This window comes from Castor canadensis, chromosome 12, assembly GCF_047511655.1.
Source record: "Castor canadensis chromosome 12, mCasCan1.hap1v2, whole genome shotgun sequence".
Lineage (NCBI taxonomy): Eukaryota > Metazoa > Chordata > Mammalia > Rodentia > Castoridae > Castor > Castor canadensis.
The window spans coordinates 43,504,169-43,523,057 of NC_133397.1; the positions used below are offsets into that span (position 1 = coordinate 43,504,169).

Sequence of the window (18,889 nt, forward strand, 5' to 3'; positions counted from 1 at the left end):
TAAGCAAACTATGCTACCAAATGAGCACAATTCTTGCAGAATGTTCAAGAAGAGGAAAAAATGAAATCTGAGTCCAAGTAACATTCTGCAAAAATGTAATGTTATTTTAGGGTTTCTACTGTGTACTATGGGGTTTCAGTCTTGTTTTATACACACGGGCTATCTACCTTGCAAGTCAGCTTTCATCAATGCAACTTTGTCAGCAAAATTAAAAAAAAAGCAAAATATATCAAATGTTAGTAAGCAGTACTGAAATGGGGCAAACACAGAATGTCAGATTCAAAAATGCATGCTGCTGTAAAGGGGAGAAAATGCTATGTATAGCAAACAAATTCATACTAACAGCCATAAATCTTAAGAAAAGCCAGAAATGAAAAAGCAGTAATTTATTAGGATTTTGTTGTATATATATATATATATATATATATATATATATATGTACATAAAATGGTTAATTGAGTCAATGAGTAATGAAGGAAAATTAAAAGGGCTTTTGTAATTTTTCCTCCCTTGGATAGATATGAATGCATTCCCATAGCGACTATGTTGCTTATTTGAAACGTGCAGTAAGTACCATTTGTCATATGCAGATACACTGTAGACTATGGTCGTTAGAAGACCAATTATCCCTTCCTTTGCAACTCCCTCTAGATTTTAAAATTTTTCTTCTTGCAATTAAGGTTTAAAACTATAATACCAGCCATTTACTTCCAACAGCTGGACTTTACAGTGACACCAAACTACCAAAGTGAATATACCATTTGAAGTGGACGAAAGAAGTAGCAGGGATGGAAGAAACAAACTACCATATAATTCTCCATAAAGAAAATTCCTTTATGAGATCTATGCAGGGTATTCATCCAGCTCTTTCTATGTTGACTACAAATTGCTTAGGATTTCAGGGTGATGTCTACATTGTTTCACCACAATTGTTCTCGGCTCCAATAAACTACCCTGTGAATAATTATTACAGAAGATTGCCACTATTCTTAGAAAAGGTTGGAAAAGAACCACAATTCACTTAAAGACATTTTCTAATAAACACAACTTTACAGGTTTTCTGAAAATATAAAATTAGACACCTGTCTAATTAGATGCTACTAATATAGTGACAGCCATTGAGGCACCTACTTTAGTAAATAAATAATTATCTATAATTAGTCTTTATATAAATTGATGTTTTTGCAAAATGGCATTTAAATATATATATTTCTATGACAATTTTCTCAGTAAAGGTATTTTTCATAGGAAATTTATTGAATTTAACTTAACTTATATATGTTTTCACAAATTCAGAAACTGTAGCATTAATCCAGATTAGATGATAATAATAGCTGGCACAATAAGATAATTAATATGGTACTCATTTTATAAGTAATAATAGTAGTAACAATAACCTCCCAGGTTATGGAGACTAATGAATATATGTGACAATTTTTTCAACTTTCATTTCTAAGAAATGTGAGTCACTAAATTGCTTTGTTTTTGTTGTTGTTCCAGTTTTTGAGAAGTGAGTGGTCTTCTAATCTTTATCTCATGGCATTAGCATCTGAAAATAATCAGTGTTTTCTTTTTAAAAAAAAATTTCTCAAAGCAGTCTTCCTTAGCCTGTTCCTTCCTGGGATGAGGAGCAGGGCATGGTAGGAACCTAAGGAGGATGAGAAGCTCATTTACCCAGTGGTTATTTGCTCTGTGACCTGCACAGCAGGAAGAGGGAGCAGGAGCAACAACTGATGGTATGACTTCAAGCTTTTGGTTTTTTTGCAAAAAATCATCCAGACATGCAATAGTTAAACAATGGTGAATATTAAAAATAGTAAAACTACAGTCTTAGAAATTAATTTTCCTATATTGCAGAACTGTACCTGCCAAACCACTATGAGAGGACAAAGACATGTTTTATTTTTATTATTGTTTTCATTATCACAACAGTCTTTATATATTCAGTATTGCAAGAGAATGTGTGCCTGTGCCTGACAAGACACATTTTTCAAAGTACTCACCTTCTAGAACAATAGTTAAACACTGACAGGAATTTGAATAGGACAGAGCCTTGAATTTGTTTTTCCCTTTAGTTACATAATGCTTCTTTTATTTTATTACTGACTACAGCTGGGAACAAGCGAAGGGACTTTGTATTAAATGATTTTTTAAAAGGGTATGTCTGAGAAAAGGAAAGTAAAACTATACTGTCTGGAAACCAAAGGGACAATAAAGTGGGTATGTGCCTGGATTTTCAAGAAAGGTAAGCTTGAGTTTGGAACCTGCATAATCCACTTATTAGATCTGTAACCTTTGGAATGTCTTTGAGGTTCAATTTACTCATCTAGAAAAGGCAGTAATGCCTAATTTATATAATTTTGAAGATTAAGTAAGATAGCATATGTAAACCTACTGCCAACATTACTTAATCAATGATAGCTATTATAATTAAATAGAAAAAAGTTTCTGTCACTTATAAAGTAATCTAGAGCTGAATGCAATGGGCCTATACAAAGACTATGAAAAATTTCATTGTCTTTTTTATAGAGAAGTTATCTTGACTTTAATGAACCTGCTTATTTGTTGACTATCAGTCTCTCTCTTCTGTTATATATACAGAAATAGTGACATCCAAAGAAATAGTCAAAAGTGTAAAAGTGTGGGGTGCATAGCACCAGCATCACTTGGGAACTTGTTAGAAATATAAATTTTAGGGCCTTATCCTAAATGTTCTGGGATTGAATCGGAATCCCTGGTGGTGGCTGCTTATAGTTTGGGCTTTAACGATTTTCTATGTGGTTCTGACATAGGCTTAAAAAAATTGAGAAACATTAGTCTTAAAAGTCTTTGACAAGGTAAGGTTCTTCCCTGATTGAGATGAATCTTAAAAATAAAATAAACTATCATTCACTGAAATTAAGTTAGAAATGAAAGACAGCAAGTGAGCATTGAGGAAAGATCAAGAACTTTTGGAATGCCAGGAACTTTGAGATTTGTGAGTCTTATTGGAAAAAATGATTGAATAAATTGAATACCAGGACAAGCTATTATTTGTAGATAACTGACATGCACTATTTCTATTAATATGGAAGTTAAGTGATTCCAATGTGATTAGTACTCAAATTCCATAAAACAACTGTTTTTAGAGAGATCACTTATTGGGTATATACAATTTAATCACTAATCTTAAAAACATATGAGTCTCATCAATTACACCTCTGAGATGTACTTCTAAGATTATCCCTAGGAACCATTCAGAATAGAAATAATCATAAATTAAATGTTGTTAATTTTGATGTTAGAATGAATGTATCAGGGAAATGTCATGGCAGGATGCCAGGAATGTGATACTATTCTAAGAGTGAAGAAAAAGGGATGGGAACCATTAAAGCTGAAATATTTAAAGGTTCCTCAATAAGGTATGGAAAGAAATAAGCCATAATCTACTGTATTAGTTTAAACATTCTGATGGTAGTTTAAGGCCACCAAAAGGATGTGTAATTAATTACCCTAACCAACCAAATTGCCTACTAGATTAGTTGGAAAACAACATCAAGTATTATTACTGCAAATACTCTTTATATGCATATCTTACTCCTATTAATCTTCCCTTTCACTCACTTGTTAACATCAATATGTCAGTGGTGGGAGTCCCATGTGTTTGTTTCTTAATTTCTACCTGACAGGTATTTAGCTGTGGTGTGTTGGTCTACCCCTACCATTTCTTGCAAGTGAGAAGCCTCACACCATATTTTTGAAAAAATATTTTCCAGCAGAGTTTATAGTACTGTTTCCTTAAAAATAAATACATAAATAAATGTATGTATTTTCACTAATTATATAATCTCTAAGAACCAAAGTTAAGTCCCACATTTTTGTATCCATCTACTAGAGGGATTTATACACTTAACAAATTGCTTCCTTTACTAAATTGGTAAAAGAGGAAGACACATAGTTTCTCTTCATTTTACATAAGTGTTGTTAAAATTCAAAATAAAGGAAATAAGTACGATGACACTAAAAATGAGTCCACAAAGCCTTTCATTAACAGCTTTATTCTCTTGTATTATTTCAGCAGGTTGGAGTCTCACCTAACATTTTAGAGAAATAGGTGCTTCAATGAAAAAAAAAGTATTTTCAAATAAAAAAATTTCCACAGACTTAGGCAATTGCTAAATATAAAGACATTATTTTGGTTAAGAAGAAATTATTCCTAATCTCTTGGGGAATAGGAATTCATATTTATTTCTTCCTTTTCTCCCATCTGAAATTTTCTAATGGATCTACGAAATGGAACAAACTGTGTTCAACATTAAAGGAAAGGCAATGACACATCCAGAGCCACGCAATTCATGATAATGTGATTAAATTACGTTGATGGAGGGAGAATTGGCTCAAGTAATTTGAGGTGTTGAAGTGAAAATTATCTGAAGTGAAAGTAGCAATCAAAAAATACTTCTACAGATCTTGATCTGATAGAAAACACAAAAGACTGGAAGATACTTGAACGCATTTCTGAAGTATAGAATATTATCCTTGGGTAATATAAGATAATATACTGGATACACTCTTGCTGCCAAATACACACAAATCAAATAGTGATTTGAGAATGGGGTATATGAACTTTTTCTCATTTTCTATTACATTGAGCCTAGAATTTTAGAATGGGCTCAAGTTGATTACTTGTTACTGGAAAAAATATAGTTTTCTAGTTGGATTATCCATTTAGTGCTATAAACCAAGCATTGCAGAATGATTAACACACTAATTAGGTGAACTAAAAAATGCAAAGAAGCAGAAAATAACAAGATCCATAGTTATAGCTCCCAGTTTACATTAGACATTAGCACAGTCTTGCAAGCAGTCAAGAAAACTCAAGATTTGTAGAATGAAAACTTCAAAGCATGAATAAGAATTTCTACACCCTAATGAGAATTTACCCATTTAGTAGAATTTTACTGCCCAATAAGGTTTGTTCCCATTTTAGGTGGAATGAGAACGGTTCAAGTGTGATAACAAAAATGTAATACCTTCACATCCTCTCTCAATCTGTCCGTTGCAAAAAAGAGCATCTGAGATGAGATCTGGAAGCCGTCCATTCAAATCAACGGATGCCAGGCAACCTTGAAAGCCTTCCTTGGCATGGACAAGTTTTGGCAAGGATTTGTATGTTTCTTTAGCCACTCCACCTATATACAAGTCACCTGTGGGAAGAGCAGTCCTTGTCACAAAATAATGTTCTATTCACTTTAAACAGGATGAAGAAAATACAGTGAGATTTTTTAATTAATTTATTTCTGACTTGCTATTTTCCAAAAGTACAAAACAATAGAATGTTTGAATACAATATTCAAATTATACTAGAAGATATTCTAGAACCTACTTCTTAGACAACTGAAAAAGTTCAATATGATGTGAACATGTGGAAAGAACATGGGCCATGGGATGCACACCCCAGCACTGAAATCCAAACCCACTGAAAAACTACTATTAGGGTCTTCAGCAGATTTTCTGATCATTTATATCCTCATTTTCTAAAAGAGACCTACCATAGTGAAAATGTATAGTAGATAGTCAATAGTCTTATTACATTTGCCTTCTCCAGAGACAACTCTGGACCTTTAAGCTTATCAGAAGCTCAAGTTCTCTCCAGTGGCCAAAGTTACCTTCTACACTATACTTAAGCCTACTATCCTTGCTTGAATACCTTGTTCACTAACTCACTACCATAATAGCCTAAATATAACTGAATACTATATATTTCTTCAGATGTTTCCTATTTTAAGTTAAAGCGCATTACTTTCATCTCTTTGTGCTGCTTTGGACTTTGTTACCAAGTTATTTATTTTTCCAATTGTATTATAACTTCTAATGGAATATTTGCCTAGCTTTGTCATCTTGAGGTCCCTAGGGTTGGGATTCCCCAACTGTATGGGTCACTACTTTAAAAGAGAGCCTTCAATCTATATTTGATTTTATTTTTCTATTGCTGATTATTCACTGAATCTGGCTGGCATTGAGCAAATATAATTAATTAACTCTAGTAAACACTTAATCAATTCAGAGCACAAGGAAGATCATCTCAAAATTCCAGAATACACTACTCCTGTCTACAAATTCTGGTAACATACTCTTGTCTGCTACTACTCTAACTTTTCATTGACATTCGAATTTTCTCTCTAACATCAACTATTCTTTCCAACTTCATGGCACTTAGCATGTTTTTCCCAGTGTAGCACAAAACAATGCATTTCTAATGTTTATTGAGCCTGTTTGTGTTGTCTTCATGAGACTTGTAAACAAGAAGCGATACATATGTTATTTGTTGAGGAATAAGTGATGAAGTTCTTGGCCTTTGAACCAGAGAAATCTTGTGCCTCTGTCAGCATTCATGAAACAACAATAAGCTAACTTACTAGCTTAAAGGCAAGGAAAAACCAAACTACAGATCTACCATTCCTGGACTGTATTGGTGAATATACTGAAACTAATTCATTATGTACCTTTCTCAATGTTATTCAGCCTTGAAAACTGAGAAATCCAGTCCCTTAACCTAGTAACTAAAGTGTTACTACATTAGGATGTTGTTGATCCCACATATTTTGTGCAGAAAGTACTAGATGTGTTTACTTCTGCCATCTCTTAAATAAAATAAAGATTTATTGACTACTAACCATAATCCTTAATATTAAAGGATAGCATGATAGGGCACCATTTTTCAAATATTTGATTTTTTTTCTTTTCATTTATATTCTCTTTTGTCTTTCTTCTCATTTAAATTGTAGGTCACTGTGTTTTAGTTGCTTCAGAAGGAACGTGAGTCATAAATCAAAAATATAAAATTAGACTTCTGTATTTGAGTCTTAAAAGACCAGAATCTTCTAGGAATGCAATGGAATATATAGCCTCTACATCTGGAGAGTAAAGCTTTTCTGAACCTCATTTGGGCAAGCAGGAGAAAGCTGGAGGACCATTACCTTTCAGGCACATCAGAGAATGTGGGCTGAGATCTATACTTTTAGATATCAAATATAAATGCAAGGACATGATCTCTGCATACATTTGTTGAACTAAACTTGTTAGGAAATTTTTGTTCTCTATCCTTCAACTCTAAGAAAGGTAGTATTAGAGAATGGTGGGAAACTGAATGAAAAATTCCTGGTACTGCTTTTAGTTTTTTCAGACATATAACATAAATATGAAAGTTATGTATACAATGCCATATATTTGATAACCTATCTTCTTTTTTCTGATTGCATCTTCCTGGAGGAGACAAAAATCTTTATTTGTTTTAGATTCTTCTACAGGGCCTCGGTCTGAGCTCTAAGCAAAATGAGCACTCAATATTTTCAGCCACCTGATGGATGAAGTCACAGTAGATAAAAAAATAAAGAGAAAAAATGGAGAATGGTAAGACACCACATGGGGAGAGAACTAATTCTTGAATGCACTTCCTTTCTTCCCTACCCCACCTCCTACCACAATTCCTGTCTTCCTTTTAGTGAACATATTTGCTTGAGAACTTTTTAGAGCTTATTAAAAAGCAATAATCTCCCCTGTGTTACCAGAGTGCAGAAAATATCAATTCAAGTAGTACAGGATACACACCTCAAACATATCAAGGTGGATGATTTGGCTTTATAAGTAAGGGACTCATAATTTTCATTTTCACTACTGAAGCTGCACTTAGAACTCCCTACTTAGTACTGTCTTTATAAACTCTTCATAGAGCAGATAGTGGTCTGAAATCCCTTGGTGGGAAACTCTTAAGTGGTCTCAGCCTTGTGTACCATTACCACCTCATCAAAGATGCAGCTTCTCCTTTTGATCCTTCAGCAATGGAAGGAAAATGATCCATTAGCAGTAATGAGTCCTTACAGGTGAAGTCCTCTGCATATGAAGGAGGATATGCTCCTTAATGACCTCGTGTGTGAATAAAAGCCCAGATAGACACCCATTAAAAGCCAAATTTCCTGTAGAATTTAATCTAGCCTGTTGTCCCTTTTTCAATCCTACTGGTTGATTTTTACTCCTATCCTTTAAGTAGGCCAAATACACAATTGATAAGGCAAAGCTAGAGTTGGGGCATTTTCAGCAAAACCTGCTAAGAGAACACATATAAAGCAGTCAACCTCAACTATTTGGGAGATAGGTTTCTTAAAGAAATCTCAATAATAACTTTATGTCTAGCACCTTATATACATAAGTACTATGCTCCTCTTGAGTGTCATCTGCAAATGATTGGAGATGATGCCACAATTATTTACTCCCCAATAGTTGGGCAGTGATGAGTAGGGAATAGTACACAAGCTGTTAAATTCAATTTGACTACTACTCTGGCCTTGTCACTAACTGATTGCCTTAGTGTAGTCTTGCTAAATCATACAACCTCTTTAAGGGTCATATTTTGCATCTGTAAAATGGAATTAATAATGCCTACCTTGTGAGACCATGAGGATTACAGAAAACATATTTCAAACATTTAGTATGCAGCATGTACTCAGCACATGATTGACACTGGTATGACTGTGTTGATATGTCTAGTAAAAGCTACATTTCCATAGTGTGCCTCTGTCTATATTGATTGCACTGAGAAATTCAGAAGAATGAGAAGTCCAGTTTGTCCCATTGTTTCTAGTACAATGGAGGAGATGAGATGTTAAATTTGCAAGTCTTTCATGACATTTATTTTATTATTTTATTCATACTCATTTGTGTGCTTTAATATCAGTAGCTAAGGGGGCTTCTTTGACATACTCAATTTGAAACCCAGAAGTATTGAACTTGGTAAGATAAACAGGAAAGTTGCTTAATAAATGTCTTCAAATTTAATACAAACAGATTAAGAGATTAAAAAATTCTATAACACTGAAGGGCCAGTTTGTAGGTTTAAGCTAAATGTATCTCAATCAGAGAATTAAAAGATTTTTGTGGACTTTGCTTTTAAGGTGGAGCATCATTGAAGAACTGAAACAAGATGATATAAAAATAGACATTACTTTGTAATTACATAATGTAGGTGACAGCACAAATATTCTATGGAGACAAAATGAATACGGACCTCAAGAAAGAGAAGGAAAGGCCAGACATGACTGGAAGAGAGGAATATTCATCTATTTATTAATGTAAATTATGTTGGATATGTGATGTCAAAGGCAGACTTTTGAGTAAAAATAGAACATGATACAATTCATGACTACTGTCTAGGAAAAATAAGAAAAGACAGTAAGAAGTCCAAGGCTAAAAGGCTAGGGAATTTGAAACAGTACACATTTGGAAGAGATATGAAATTGTATCTGACATTAAACACGTGGAATTTGAGTAGGGGTGTGCTGTAAAGGATCCAATGATATGACCTTGACATTTAAGGAACACAAACTGAGGCTTGGAGGTATCCTTTAGGAGTCACCAACCAAAAGCAGATAAATTATGTGGTAGAAGAAGTTTTCCTTTCTCTTAAAACATTAAAACAGAGAGCATAAGACAATTAGAGCAAAGTCTCCCAACTCTGCCTTACAGTAGCAGAATGCAAGTGTCAAGGTATAATTAGTTCCTTGACTCATCTTTCCTGTTTATTCATATGTACTTTTTTCTTCCTCTTAAACATCTCACTTTCATTTTAATTAAAAAGAGCATACATAAAAAAGACAACTGCTTTGTAGATTTGGATAGCTAAGACTCTGGGGAAACTTAAGGAGATTCCTGCAAACTCTTAAAGTGGCATTTTGGGGAAATATCGGAGTAATACCATGGCTTATCTTCCTATGACTGAACTAGAGAAAGTACAATTCTATCTAGATGCTTTACTCTGAGAGAATTTTCTTGAACAGAAAATTTGGGGCAGCTCAACTTAACTCTTATTTTGATTGACTGGTAGAAGGAGTACAATCTGCCTAGGCAAGTTTCTGAGCATATTCTACAGGAAACAATCAACCTCATATCCAAATTCATATCATTATCTTTAACTGAATCTTTTATTGCACAGCAGTAAAGGAACTTCTGCAGGTCAGATCTCATCCAGATACACTAAGACAATTCTTCTTTGGGAGACAAATTAAATCTAAACCTCTTTCTATAAAAGGTGTTAGGTAGAAGAAAATCATCTGTAATACTTGGGGAACAAACACTCCTATATTTACTTAATGTTTCTTCCCCAGGAAATAGCCTTAGTTGCTCTTTCCTGTGACCTCTTAAATAAGTGATATTCAATTACTAAATTGAATTACTAAATATTTCCCTAACACATTTGCACTTACAAGTAGACAAATGGTACCTTTGTAACAACCTTACATAAAATTGAACAACAAACACTATCTAATATCATATTCAAGCTCAGAGCATGCCAAATATTCAACATTGAAATCAAAGTAACAACTCAAGAGGCTACTCTGGTTTGAGATAAAAGATCTGTGTCTTTAATAGGTCTCTACCAACAAAAATAGGCTAATTTTAGAAACTATACTGTAGACATGAACTCTGGTCACCAGTTTGATTTACTAATTGTCTTTCAACTTCAAAAATCTTAGACTTCCTTATTATATGAAGGGTTTAATCCTATAACAACCTATTTTTGATTCTGTAGGAAATGCCTATAAATTCTTATTTCTAGTCTTGCCCTAGATTTCTAGATTCAGCCTAACATCAAACCATCATTGCCTCCCCCACAGGGAAATTACTTCTTCAAGATTTCCGTACTTTATAGTAGTCACACTTCCAGTCTACCTGCTACCCAGACTAAAGTTTTGCACTCATTTTTTTTAACTCTTTCTGTATCTCATATCTTAGAATCAAACTATTGCCAGGACTGATGACTTACTTCCTGACATTCGTCCATTTCTACTTCTTATCTACATTTTCCCTTCCATGCCATAAGCATTATTTGGTGTCCCTGCCTCCATTCAGCCTCCTTCATAATTTTGAATTATCCTCCCTAAAAATCTTTTGCTAAACTTTGAACTATCTTTCCCCAATAACTTTTGCGACCCAGAGGATTGAGGTTAGATCATTTTCTGCCTATACTCTGATCTTTAGTAAAATGTAGTTATCATCATGTCTCTAATCCTAAATTTCATGCCACTGTTAGTCACTATTTACAGCATGCATTACTTCCATCTTGAATGCCTTTTACTGCCAGTGTTGCATTTCAAAATCCTGCCCAACTTTCAGGACTCAACCTCTGTAATGTATTCCTGTTTTCCCCAGTCACAGGTAAATAGGCTTTTTAAATTTCAGATAAAATTTTAAGCCTCTTTTCTGACAATTATCTTTCCCAGTTTTCTGCATGTCTTTTTTCCCCATTAATTTACGAATTCTTTGAAGAAGTAATTAGAACCTAGGCACTTTTATAATCTTAGTATCACTTTGTAGGCACTTGGTAATTATTTGTTGACTCACTGAATGAATGGATGAATTAATACTTCATATTCACTGATTATTTAAACAATAGGACACAGTAAGGGTTTTATGGGTACAGTACTCATACTTGGCTCTGGTTCCCTTCACTTGTGAAATAAGGAATGAAGTTATTCATGGGGAGTATTTCTTATACTGATCTCTTTCTTGAACACAGAGAATAAGACATCCATCTCATTATAAGAATTCAATGCAATGACATTTTTTTCCCATTCTGATAGGTTAAATTGACAGAATAATTCATATGCAGTTTTAATCAATGTATATTGGACTTGTTTGTAGAGAGAGGTAGAGAGGTTGAAGAGAGAAGTAGAGAAACAGTTTGGGGTATTAATGTGTGATAATGAGAATCCATTTACATTTTCTTCTGCAGTTAAACTAAGTACAAAACCACTTGTGGGAAACTGAATTTGAGCTTATCCTGGCCTCCTACTTCACTCTGTCTCTGGCCTTCTGTCATTCTCTGTGCTATTCCATTCACATACAAATATGATCTCACTCATGCAGTCTCCACAGTTATACTTCACATTATGGAGGATTCACACTGACTCTCCAGAACCATTTATTTGTGACTGTTATCATTACAAAAAAAGAAATGCACTTCCTTGGCCATACAACACAGGGTGGATCTTGATGCTCTGTCCTAGTGAGTATGGTAATCCCCATCTGCACTTCCTATTAGTTGGCAAATGTCTCACTTCATCTAGCCTTTGAGCCACCACTCAAGGACTTCAAGGATTAGAGACTTTATCTAATGAGCTCTTTCCTCTAGGCTCCTTGTCAGCTCCAAGTGTTCTTGATCCTACAGTAGGCTCCCATAGTATATTGTTTCAGCTAAAAAAAAAAAAAAAATTAAAAGAAAAATTTTTAAAAACTTTAAATTTCATAAAAATCAGAGACAAACATATAGAATGCTATCTGAGTGAGCTAGGGCCTCTCACTACTTTGACTTCTTGCTCATTAGTGTCAGGCATTGCCATGATCAGAACTAGAAAAGAGATCTCTGATTTTATCATTATGATAATAACTGACACGAGTGATAGCCCCTAAACTTTATGGAGCACTTGCATAGGTATTGTTTCACTTGGTTTTTGCTTGGTAAACTACAAGATGAGTAAAGTTTATCATGGACACATGCTACAGAGCCGCTGGGGTTCAAGAAAACAATGCCAAAAAATAGCCGGTCGTCTGAAACTACGATCATTTTCTCTTAATACACACTGTGTGCTCCAAGTGGTAAGTGAGCCATTGTTCAGCTCCATTACGAAGGAAAGCTTGGAGAGTTGTGAAAAGTAACAGCAGTGCATGTTAGCAGTAGTTCTAGCAAGATAACAGATTTTGTTAGATTTTCCAAGACAAAAAAAGGCTCGTCTATAAACTGAGTAATCTCATGGAGAAAAAAAATCATTTTACTTTGGTAATCATAAATGTTAGATATCAAAATTCTTGATGAACTAGTAAAATTCTTATAATGCCAAAATTTGAGTTTTAGATATGAAAACTATATTTCAATTTCTTCTCACAAATATTAAATCAGACACCTGCCTGCACTAGTCCAACCTAATACTAATACCTGTGGGTGAGGGGAGTATGTGTAGGGAGGGACTCCAAAAAGGCCTGAGTTCAGACCTTAACATTTTCCTGTAGTGAGCCCTGAAAACTTCATATTTTCATTATCCTTATGGCCAAAATAAAAAAATGTTTTGCATTCTGAAATTGTTTCTAGCTAGAATTTTGAAATAGAATTGCCCCAAGAAATACTTTTTTTTTTTAGGTAGGATTCTAAAACATACAACATGAAGACAGATTTTGTTTGTGTGTTTGACTAACAGACTGAGGAAAACCTGGTGGGCATGCTAAATGAGAAATAATAAAATGAAATTGCTGTGGGGGTGTGTGTGGCAATCCATCTTCTTTTAAATCTATTCTCTGCCAGTGACACTGTGGCAGATGGGGTGTGAGTTCAGGCATATAAATTCATGCCAAGCTGACTTCATCTCATGGTTTTAAATTTTCAAATTTGCCTGTAAGTGAATACCAGATACAAATATTTTCAGTTTTTTCCTTTTGTCCCTATCCAAGGGGCAGCCAGCTTTGATACCTGTGACATCATTTGTAGCAGACAGCCCTGATACCATTCCGTGTTTCATTTTCCTTCTACTTCACCATACTTGCAGAGGTTCTAGATCTCACATGTATTGTTAAACTTATATGTGGATAGTAACTTAGTGTGGAAGGTGCTTTGTCATCTCTTTTTCCTTCGATCCTCAGAGAAACCTTTCAGGACAGCCAAGGAGATATTATTGTCCCAACCTGACATATGTATGAAGCATTCTAAAAAGGGAAGTTACCTGCCCAAGACAATACAACCAATACAAGAATAATAATGCTGACACTTAAGCCTCTAACTTCCAGGCTACTTTTATTTTCCCACTCACCACTCTCCTATTTTTACTAAAAATAATCTCAGTAGCAAAAATAGAAAAGATAATTTTAGTTTAAAAATGACTGTACTGGAAATTAATAAAGATTTATAAGTAGAGAACAGTAATAGTACCTATGAAAACCTGTCATTTACCTGAGATTTGTGTAACTCTCTATAAAAATTTGACTTTTATTTTCCAAAATAATTTTTTTTACTTCAAAGAAATTTTGTTTTCTCATTTCAGAACAAATGAAAATTTATTTGGGGTGGGACAGGTCTAGTGGCATACAAAGCATAAAAAAAAAAAAAAACCCAGCCATTCCCTATAATAATGGCTATTTAAAGGTCAAAAATGGGATCTATTCTCAACTTAGATGTACAGAATAAAAGAATTTGTTAAAGCCACCAGTGATTTTTCTGGGTAATTTGAAAGGATGAAATTATATAACACACGCACACATACTTTATAGTCATTGCCAAAGAGCTTCTAAAATATTATGAGCTTTATAGAGCCAAATAAAACTCTTTTTTTTTTCCTTAAGCAACTGAAATTCCCTGCATTTTTTTTTGAAAAGGAATTCCTCTGATTTTGAAAGATAGAATAGTCCTAATAAGGCAGCTAGATCTTCTTGGAAGAGTGTAATACCCTTGGGTGTGGTGTCTCCAAATACTTAATTTTCTCAGCAAATACTGAAGAGCAAGGATCCCCTGAAAGGGCAGGAAGGGAAGAACTTACCTAAAATGCTAAGGAACTGGAGGGCTACAGCAGGTGAAGGGCAAGCAAATAGCGTGTTGTACCAACTGATTGATTGGCCAACCCTCAATCACTCAACTGAGCACTTTATCTTTTCCTGGGCTTGTCATAAGTACCCATAAATAGAATCATTCTCTAGACTACAAAGAAAGGATATGTAGCAATTAAAATTGCTAGTTATAGTGTTTGAGGTGAACTTCAGGGACTAAGGAGAGAAAATCAATGTGTAGGTTTTGTGCAAGGCAGTGGGGAGGAAAAACATTTGGAAAATGAAAGTAGAAATACTAATTTCTTTTTCTATGACTAGAAGCAAAATTTTCAGCAATACCTAATATAGTAGTAATATACAAATTTTAAAACTAAGTTTTATATGGAAGAGAAAATGTTTAATTTTACTACATGACATGTCCCCTCAAGATTGAAATAATTATTACCTTTCCTTATAGATATTCATAGGAAATCCCTTCAAATATGTAACAAATGCAGATATTAATATTTAAATAATATTACAGAGCTGACTTTAAGTTTTATCTCCATGGTTTGGTGCTACATAAGAATCAGTAACTCACTCACTATTTCTGAGTTACCATTTTCTCACCTCTAAGATGGAGGCATCAATAGTACATTCATCTAATTTTTAAGGATTAAGACACCATACTGTGAAATAGAATGTCACATTTAAATTCTGACTGAAGCACCAACACAATAAATACCAGAAAATGTGAGTACAGGACACATACCCAGATGTAAAACTACAAAGGAAAAGATAAGATATAGGCTCTATGTATTTCTCTACTTCATCAAGACTATATTAACTTTAAGAAAGAGAGCAATGGGAATGGGCTGCACTTCCAGGGCTGAGGAGGAAAATGATGCATGGAAAATTCTCATGGACAAGGTTGGGACCCCTGTGCATAAGAGCCAGGTAGCATGAATGCCTGGAAACAGAGCAGTGATAAGGGTCTCTGTATATGGAACATGTGGCATCACCAATCCACAGGGATTCAAGTTGGAAGATTCAGTTGGAAGATTCAGCAGCCTTGGATGAATACAGGATGAGAGAAGGAAAGGACTTGACAGATTTTCCATTTTCCAGACCAGAGTCCAGATATCAGTTGATGGACTTAGTCATGAATCTACAGGAAGACAAAAGTGGGAAGAGGCAGAAGCTTGAACTTACCCCTTCTTCTACTGCTGTGTCTGGCCAAAAAAGACCACAACTTTAATTCTAAATTTTGGCTAATAACTTAGATGAACTGAGATTACATTTTATAATATAAAATGATTATTGACTGGTCTTAAAAATGAGCTCAAACATTCCATCAAAGACAGTACATGGTACAAAGATTTCAACTCAATACATTTTAAAGGGATGGCCTGAGGTAAAAAAATAATATTGTGACTTGATTATATTAAAACATCAGGCTTACTAAATGTGATACTTTCACATATGAGCGTTAACATGATGCCTGACATAAACATGTTCAAGACATAACAGCATTGATAATAGTTATAATGAGGAAGGTAATTTGCTTTATCTTGGCACAGAGAATAAAGGCAGATCCAAGTTAACAGAAGTGAGGTCATACTGGTTTGTTTCTTACTCTGATTGGAGAAAAATTGCTGCATTTCATAGTGACCCACTTACATGGTATTCTCAGCTTAGACTACAAAAGAAGAAATATATGTGGAAAAATTTTAGAACAACAACAAGAAAAAAGCCAGATCTGAACCAAGAGACAGCTCCTTTCATGAGGACATACAGTTTTGCATACTGCCCTGTTTCTGTGTGTGAAGCACATCTATGTACCAGCAATTATGTCACAGATCATCATGTTTCCTAGAAATAAATGGAACCATGCATGGTGAATTTAAAATGCAAAGGCTTATTGTGTTATAGAAAAAGCACATTAGTACTGAAACTTACAGTGTTTGAAGTCCTTTTACAGTTCCAGAACTCCAAAGGAGATCCAAAGAATGTGTGTGTTAGAGGAACTGGCAATGGTTAGTGGGGAAAAAGGATGGGGGAGGTGATCCTCCTACAGGTGGTCCGGGAGTATAGCCTGGAATGCCAAGTGGGCTGTCTTGTGCTAGAGTAGTTACGAGAATTTGCCAACTCCTACCATATTCATGTGTGTCTGTCTCATGAACCCTCTACCTTACAAACACCGAGTAGCAACAAATACCCTGGCTAACCTTGTGTATTGTGTTGAGGATTAAATGAGATGTCACATGTAAATATTTATAAAGGTGCATAGGATATAAGCCCTCAGAAATAGTTAAGATAGTAATTATTAACATTTAATATTTTCATCATTATTCTAACATAATTGTTACCTTTCCTAAGCCTTGCTTTAGTTTCCTCACCTGTAACATGAATCTAAGTATAGCAACCTCACCAATTTTCATGAAAATTAAACAGAAAATATATGTAAATCTCTTACCTAACACTTAGTAAATGGCACATGATAATGGTAGTAGTGATGTACCTTGCTTAAGGATATGCAAAAAAGAAGCAGTACAGAAGCTAATTCACTCAAGGCTATCTGAACCTGAGGTCTGTGTCTTTAATTACAATGCTATATGGCTTTTTATATTATGTTTAATTTAAGAAAAAACACAATAATTAGTTACTAAAACCAAGAAAGAGCCCCTTTGAAAAAACAGACACACAAAAAAATTACATTAATGTGGTGTTAATGGGAAAATACAATTGACCTACCATGGTCCCTAAATAGTAATGGAAAGTAATGTCCAGTATACAACAGTGCAATGTATCATAAAAACTATGCATTCCTACATGAGTAAAGATACCAGAATTGGCTTTAGAACATCTCTGCAGAGGTGAAGGTGACTTTGTATTAAGCCTATCCAACTTTCCAGTCTACTACAACTTTGACTCTTGGCTCAAGAAGAATTTTTCAGGATCAGGGTAGACAGGAGAATTCTTATGGGTTATTTTGAGAGGGAACTGAAGCAGCATTATTATTGACTCCAAGTGAATTTGACAACTGCCTGAAAATAATGGTGACACTTCCATTTGGGATCTATACTGAACAGCTATAACATTACCCAGATGTCAACCAGGGCCTCTCTGTCCTTTGTAGATATGTAGAAGATTCTATGAAGCCCCATAATTCCACTGAGGGCAAAAATCTAGGATTCTCCTTCTTTGTGGATTTCCTGTGAATTCCCAAGAGCTTTGGAAGCTTCCCAGCTTCTATCACTAGGAAGCTGATGGAAGGCAGTTCAGAGCCCCAGGGAGAGTCAGTAAAATGGCTTCTTCCTGACAGCTTTCATTACGCCCAACCTGAAACTTTCTTTTCCCTTGCACTTGTCAATTCCACCTGTTTTTCCTCTTAAGTTAGTCTGAATAGGGCTGTGCTTCTTGTGCCCCAAAGACTTTTGTCTAATTTTCCCATCAGCAAAATTAAGGAGCAAAATTGAAAACTGTGAAGATGACAAAGGAGCTTGTGGCCAGGAAGCTCAGACTCTAAAGACTCTAAGAAGACAACTCACTTTCACCCTGGCATTTCCCTGAAGAGTGATCAACACTGAAAGCTGTTTAGGCGGAGGACTTGTGAGCAGTCACAGTGTCTTAAGAACTAGTTCTGAGCACTTGCTTTTTCATCCTACAAATGCTTCCACTCTTTTTTCGTTCTTTTATTTTTTGAGACAAGTTCTCACTGTTTAGTCCAGGAACTCCTTAAATTTATGATCCTCCTACTTTAGCTTCTGCAGTGCTGGGACTATAGGAATATACTACCAGCTAGGCAATGCCACCACTTTTAAGAGTTCGGGTCATCTAATTACTCCTCCGGGATTTGGTAAACTGGCACTTTACACTGAAAGGCATTTTATTTTTATTATTATTTTTAAATGTTTTTTATTAGTATATGATAGTTATACAGGGGGTTCATTGTGATATTTCCTTATATACATATATACTTATGTATACATACATACATATATGTATATAGGGTATACATATAGTGTAACCTGGTTTGGTTCATTCCCTCCATTATTCTCCTTCTTCTCTCACTCCCTTCTTAAATGACTTCAAGAGGTTTCAATATTCCATATGCATACATGTATAGAACGTACCTTAACAATATTCCCCCTCCTTTACCCTCTTCATTAACATTTCCTTTCTTGCTAGTACCCTCCCCTTCATATAACCTGCTTACATCCTTGTCTTTTATTGTTTAGTGTCTGTTCATTGTTCGGTGGGGTTTTGCCTTAGTATTTCTATAATTATATTATTCTTTAAATCAGTATAACCCCCCTATTACTCTCCCTTACCCTCTGAAAGGCAT

The 18,889-nt window shown here is 34.7% G+C and overlaps 1 protein-coding gene across 44 annotated transcripts in view; it reads right to left on the reverse strand.

Moving 5' to 3' along the window:
* Positions 1–18,889, reverse strand: part of Nrxn1 (neurexin 1) — a 1,065,367-nt gene that overhangs the window by 512,530 nt on the left and 533,948 nt on the right. For 24 of the 44 annotated variants that reach the window (XM_074049663.1, XM_074049686.1, XM_074049676.1 and 21 more), the window contains one exon: positions 5,013–5,186. In XM_074049663.1, the coding sequence (XP_073905764.1) occupies positions 5,013–5,186 (174 nt within the window). Of the gene's footprint in view, positions 1–167; positions 195–5,012; positions 5,187–18,889 lie in introns of all 44 variants that reach the window. The other 20 variants (XM_074049660.1, XM_074049666.1, XM_074049659.1 and 17 more) reach the window with 1 other exon arrangement.